General features: G+C 43.1%; 1 protein-coding gene across 1 annotated transcript; it reads left to right on the top strand.

The window, feature by feature from the left end:
• The first annotated feature begins 1,615 nt into the window (after positions 1-1,615).
• LOC120961290 (uncharacterized protein K02A2.6-like) lies at positions 1,616-3,782 on the top strand. The gene is made up of 4 exons (XM_040384991.2): positions 1,616-1,891; positions 2,396-2,615; positions 2,709-3,656; positions 3,703-3,782. Exons 1-4 carry the CDS (start codon positions 1,616-1,618, stop codon positions 3,780-3,782), a joined length of 1,524 nt encoding a protein of 507 aa, XP_040240925.2.
• Positions 3,783-6,343: the final 2,561 nt, after the last annotated feature.

Raw genomic sequence — 6,343 nt, 5'->3', positions numbered from 1 at the left:
AGAGGATTTTATTGTACAGGCGGTCCCCGAGATACACGGTACCTCTTATACGCGGATTCGGAGATACGCGGTTTTCTAAAATTGACAATTCTTTGAGCAAATTGTACTGATTTGACACATCAATTCCAAATTGCCAAATAATTTCCATTTTGATCGAATGTTAAAAACTATTTCAAAAGGTTTAAAACAGTTATATTCAGTCAGAATCATATCAAATAATTCATAAAGTGACTACGATACGCGGTATTTTGCGGCCGTTTTCGGTCCCCATTAACCGTGTATCTCGGGGACCGCCTGTATCTAAAAAAAATTGCAATGGATAAATTTTTGTTACCACACCCCAAAATGTCTGCTGGCGAATGCACTGACGAGCCTTCTGTATCTCATTCCAAAGATGACATAGAAAATAATAGTCCGACAATAACTGCACTTTCTGAGCTCCAGCAAGCTATAGAACCGATAGTAACGTGTTCATAAACTTACCGTAAAGATATCGCGCTTAGGAGACGCCCCTTCACAGAAGGGTTTATTGACTTTGTAGTAAAAAACAAACCATCAAATTTTGGTACCATATAAAAATCTAAAAAAAACAGATGATAACAGTGAATATTACAGGAGTCTGTAATCAATGGTCAGGATCAATGATCATTTTTATAGGAAAAATGAAAAAGGGGAATGTACAAGGGAGAATATGGCTCGTATATTCAGAAACAACTAATTGTGTATATTGCTATCCTTATGTATTGTTTTCTAAATCCTCTTCAAAATTTATAACAGTATTGAATAACTGGAAAGCTATTGCTATCCCTTTTATCGTAACATGAGACATCGAAAGAGCATATAGCATATAGTACGGCTAATAGAAATGATACCGAGTTAGTTCTAGAAATGAAGAAGGAAGAAAAGTACTGCAGAGAAGTGCTAAGGCGAGTAGTCAGCACTATAAAATTGTTAGGCCGCTTAGGTATAGCTTTCAGGGGACATGATGAAAGTGAGCAAGGCAACCGATAGGGAAATTATCTCTCTTATCTTGACTACTTAAGTGAGTATGATGATTTTTTGAAATTACATTTAGAAAAACACGGCTATCAAGGTCGCGGGAACGTAAATTATTTATCAAATGCTATTTGTTGTATATGGAACACCCTATGTATGAGCGGTGATGATTGTCATCGCTCCTGACGTGACACAACCTGGATGCCGTCCGGATGCACCCCGACCTGGCATCAACTAAAAGAGCTCTAGATCAATCAGCATCGTTGGCTCGTGAACTTCCACTCTTTTATTCTCCTCATTATTACATTCTTTTTCAATAAAGTGAATTCAATACGCAACATTTTTGGTGTCAGAAGTGGGATCCTAACAAAAGGCGATCCAGTAAAAGTGCGATTAGGAATCTGATCCACAGAATTGCAAAACTGCGTATTGCGTGAATGAGAGAGACAAAATGGCTACCATCGACAATGAAACAATGGCAACACTTTCAAGCATGATTGCGCGAGCCTTGCAATCCGCAATTGGCACTGCTGTTGGCCAGGCCAGAGAAGACGTCGCAGCTTCGTCCCAGCAAAAACTACCGCCATTTTCTCACGAGCCATACCAACGAACTGAGGGGATGTCTGTCGCTGATTATTTCGACCGGCTTGAATGGGCGCTCCAACTCAACAACATTCCCAAGGAAAAATACGCCGACTACGCACGCGTACACATGGGGTCAGAGCTTAACAACGCCTTTAAGTTCTTGATAACGCCCAAGAATCCAGAAGAAATTCCATACGAAGAACTTCGCCAAATTCTACAGCGGCACTTCGACCAAGAGAAAAACAAGTTCGTGGAAAGTATCAAGTTCCGGAACATTCGACAACAGAAAGGAGAGACAATTGCCCAGTTTGTATTGCGGCTTAAACAAGGTGCTGCCTCCTGCGAATATGGAACTTTTCTTGACCGAATGTTAATCGAACAAATGCTTCATGGTTTCGATGAACGCGCAATTTGTGATACAATTGTTGCAAAGAACCCTACGACTTTCAAAGAAGCTTTCGACATCGCCATCGCTATGGAAGCCACACACAACACGGCTCGACAAGTAGGCACTGTTTCACCCGTATCAGAAACAACACACCGGCTTGGGTTTGAAAAACCGCGCACAAAACAACAACAACGCCGTATAGCACCTGCTAACCGTAACCGGCAGACGAGCAGTGAATCATCCGATCGACCACCGAACACATTCTACGAGAGCGGCACACAACGTACAAATTCCTGTAATGGGTGTGGAGGACAACACTTGCGAAGCCAATGCCGTTTTCGCACCGCTAAATGCAACAAATGCAATCGTAAGGGCCATATTGCAAAGGTATGTAGATCTGAACGGAAACTTTTACCAACTGCACAGGTCCAGTCGCAGCAGAACTCCGATATCGACGTGGTACAATCGCTACATTGTATCAACAATATGCCGTCCGTGAAAAAGAAAATGCTTAACGTGAAGATCAACGGGTTTCCCCTGACGATGGAATTGGACACCGGAGCACCATGCGGCATAATCAGCGAAACCACATTACGTAAAATACTGCCGAAATATTCGCTGCAACCGTCAGACCGCCAATTTTCAAGTTACACAGGACATCGTATCAACTGCATTGGTCGCCTGTTCGTCCAAGTTTCACTTGGAACCACATCTAACAATCTTTTCTTATATGTTGTAGAGGGGAAGTATGACTCGCTTTTCGGACGCGATTGGATAGCACAGTTCACAAATGAGATCAATTTTCGTGAACTGTTTACTTCAACTGTACCAGTAAACGTACTCTCAAGCATCGAACCAACTCGGGAACAAGCAGCTCAACTGTCGAAACTGCTCGAAGACTTTAACAATATCTTTAGCGACGTTCCAGGTATGCTTGTAGGGCCACCAGCGAAGGTACACTTAAAACCCGATACCACTCCGGTTTTTGCTCGAGCACGAGATGTACCACTCGCTCTTCGAGAACGCTACGCATCAGAGATCGACAAGAAACTTGCTTCCGGATTCTACGAAAAAGTTGAAGTTTCAGAATGGGCTTCACCGACCCATATCGTCATTAAAAAGAACGGAGGTATTCGGATAACCGGGAACTACAAACCGACTGTAAATCCCAAAATGCTTATCGACGAACACCCAATACCAAAAATCGAAGACATCTTCAACAAAATGAAAGGAGCTGCCCTGTTTTGCCACCTCGACGTAACGGATGCTTACACGCACCTTCCAATCGACGAAGACTTCCGGCATATTTTGACGCTAAACACATCGACACATGGACTGATCCGTCCAAAGAGAGCGGTGTATGGTGCTGCAAACATACCAGCTATTTGGCAGCGACGTATGGAGACGATCCTTCAAGGTTTGACCAATGTTGTCAGTTTTTTTGATGACGTCATTGTATTTGCGAAAGACTTCGAAGAGATGCTAGCAGCGCTGAACGAGACATTGGAGCAAATGCGACGAAACGGTCTTCGACTAAATCGTTCCAAATGCATCTTTGCGACATCATCCCTCGAATGCTTGGGTCATCGCATCGATCGTCACGGCCTGCACAAATCAGACAAACACATAAAAGCCATACGCGACGCTCCAACACCAACTAAACCAGAGGAACTACAATTATTTCTTGGTAAGGCAACTTATTATTCCTCATTCATACCCAATCTCTCTTGTAGGGCACGTCCTCTACGAGATGTACTGCTTACCGATCCTTTTGAGTGGACACAAGCAGCAGAGAAGGCTTACCAAGACATAAAACTTGCGCTAATTTCACCACAAGTGCTGATGCAGTACGATCCATCGTTACCACTGATTCTCGCAACAGACGCTAGCAAAACCGGTCTCGGCGCTGTTCTCTCACATCGATTGAGCAATGGATCAGAACGACCGATCGCGTATGCCAGTTGTACAATGTCGCAAACTGAACAACGATACCCTATGATTGATAAGGAGGCTCTTGCGATAGTGTGGGCAGTGAAAAAGTTTTTCCATTACCTCTATGCGCGAAAATTCATTCTAATCACTGATCATAAGCCCCTTACTCAAATACTGCACCCAGAAAAGTCTTTGCCTACTTTGTGCATTAGTCGAATGGCCAACTACGCCGACTATCTGGCACATTTCAATTTCGATATTGTCTACAGGCCCACAAACCAGAATACAAACGCCGATTACTGCTCCAGAATCCCAAATGCGCCAAAAGAAAACCAGAGCAATAGACAATTTTCACACGAGGGAGGAAATATGGATGATGAATTCGATCATTTTATTCTCAAACAGATTCAGCAACTCCCAATTAGAGCAGAACACATTGCACGTGAAACGCGCAAAGACATCCAACTAGGCAAAATAATCCAAGATCTTGAACACGGTAGAGACCTCGCGAGAATGGGTTATAAAGCACCCGAGGCAAAATATACCCTAACAGCGAACTGCCTGATGTTCGAGCATCGCGTCGTAATTCCGGCTTCCCTGCGCAAAGCCATAATGAACGATTTACATGCAGCTCACATTGGAATCGTCAAAATGAAAGGGTTGGCACGATCATATGTCTATTGGCCAGGAATTGATTCCGAAATCGAGCAAACAGCTAAATCTTGCACAGAATGTGCACGACAAGCCACAAGTCCACCAAAATTCAACAAACACCATTGGGAATACCCTAACGCACCTTGGGAACGCATACATATCGACTATGCAGGTCCCGTGGCAGGCGCTATGCTATTAGTAGTTGTGGATGCATACAGCAAATGGTTCGAGGTAAAGGTAACCACATCGACTACAACAAACGCAACGATCAGTTTACTGGATGAACTATTCGCAGCTTATGGAGCACCAGTAACGGTAGTCTCCGACAACGGTCCACAATTTGCATCAGCCGATTTCACGTCTTACCTCAAAAACACAGGCGTTAAGTGCCATAAGCTGACAGCCCCCTACCATCCGGCTACAAACGGCCAAGCAGAACGGTATGTTCAAACCGTAAAAAAGGCGTTGACAGCTATGGGTACAACAAAAGACACTTTGCAAAAGAATCTTAACACGTTTCTGCTACAATACCGAAAGGCTCCTCACACCGAAACAGGAAGTCCGCCAGCAAAGTTGTTCTTAGGTCGAAACATTCGCACGCGCATTGATCTTGTGCGACCACAAGATATAAAAACACGGATGCATCAGAAGCAACAATCCACATTCGAACCGACTTTCCGTACATTCTCAGTTGGACAGAAAGTGTACTGTCTTTCTGGAAACCCACGAACGGACAAATGGATTGTAGGAGTCATCGAAGCCTGCTTGGGTGATCTTCATTATCAAATCAGATCTAACGGAAAGATGCTTAAGCGACATGTCGACCAGATTCGAAGCTTCCAAGGCAACGTCAGCTTCGAAGAGACCGATGAAGACGTACCTCGTCGACTGGACTTCTATGCGAACACTGAGACGCAGCAACCACCAATCAATAATGAAGCCAACGAAACAGCAACGTCTTCAGATGAGTCCATTTCATCAGATATTGTGTTTGGAACACCTATGAGCAGCCCGCAACAATTAACCTCATTGTCAAGCGAAGACTCACCGCCAGTAGCCCGCAGGTCCCAAAGACAACGTCGCCCTCCTCTACGCTACTCGCCATCCTAGAGTGAACCAGGATCTTCATACAAGAGGGAGGAAATGTTGTATATGGAACACCCTATGTATGAGCGGTGATGATTGTCATCGCTCCTGACGTGACACAACCTGGATGCCGTCCGGATGCACCCCGACCTGGCATCAACTAAAAGAGCTCTAGATCAATCAGCATCGTTGGCTCGTGAACTTCCACTCTTTTATTCTCCTCATTATTACATTCTTTTTCAATAAAGTGAATTCAATACGCAACACTATTTGTGATGAATTGTTAGAGATAATTAGTGATAACATTAAAAATAAACAATTTTTGGGGTTTATTCTGATATATAGGCATAATGCTTCTTATCTGCAATAAGAAGTTCTGGTAAAATTAGAAAAATTTTGCATTTTGAAAAATGCAGAAAGCTCGTCCGTGCATCGTCTTTTCGTTCTCATTTTTTATCAAACAATCATTTTAATTATTTTCATTGAACTTTTGATAGACATTGATGATTTATGATGTTTTAATATCCCGAATGTACCTAGCGAGGGATGAAAATAGTTAACTCCAGGTTTTAGGAAATGGTAGAAATAGTACAGATGGCAGAGGAGATTAGCAACGTTACTACAAAACGTTAGAATGATATAGGAAAACTTTCAAACGCTCATGAGAATAGTTCAAAACAGTTGTATATGTTTACTACAAGC

Source organism: Anopheles coluzzii, chromosome 2 (genome assembly GCF_943734685.1).
Source record: "Anopheles coluzzii chromosome 2, AcolN3, whole genome shotgun sequence".
In the NCBI taxonomy this organism is placed as follows: Eukaryota; Metazoa; Arthropoda; class Insecta; order Diptera; family Culicidae; genus Anopheles; species Anopheles coluzzii.
Note: the sequence above shows the minus strand (reverse complement) of the source record. Positions and strands in the feature narration are given on the sequence as shown.

Coding starts and splice junctions, on each gene's coding strand:
- LOC120961290 (XM_040384991.2), top strand. CDS start 1,616: ATGTCTGTCGCTGATTATTTCGACCGGCTTGAATGGGCGCTCCAACTC. Junction 1,892..2,395: donor GAGAGACAATTGCCCAGTTT/GTATTGCGGCTT, acceptor CCAACTGCACAG/GTCCAGTCGCAGCAGAACTC. Junction 3,657..3,702: donor GGAACTACAATTATTTCTTG/GTAAGGCAACTT, acceptor TCTCTCTTGTAG/GGCACGTCCTCTACGAGATG.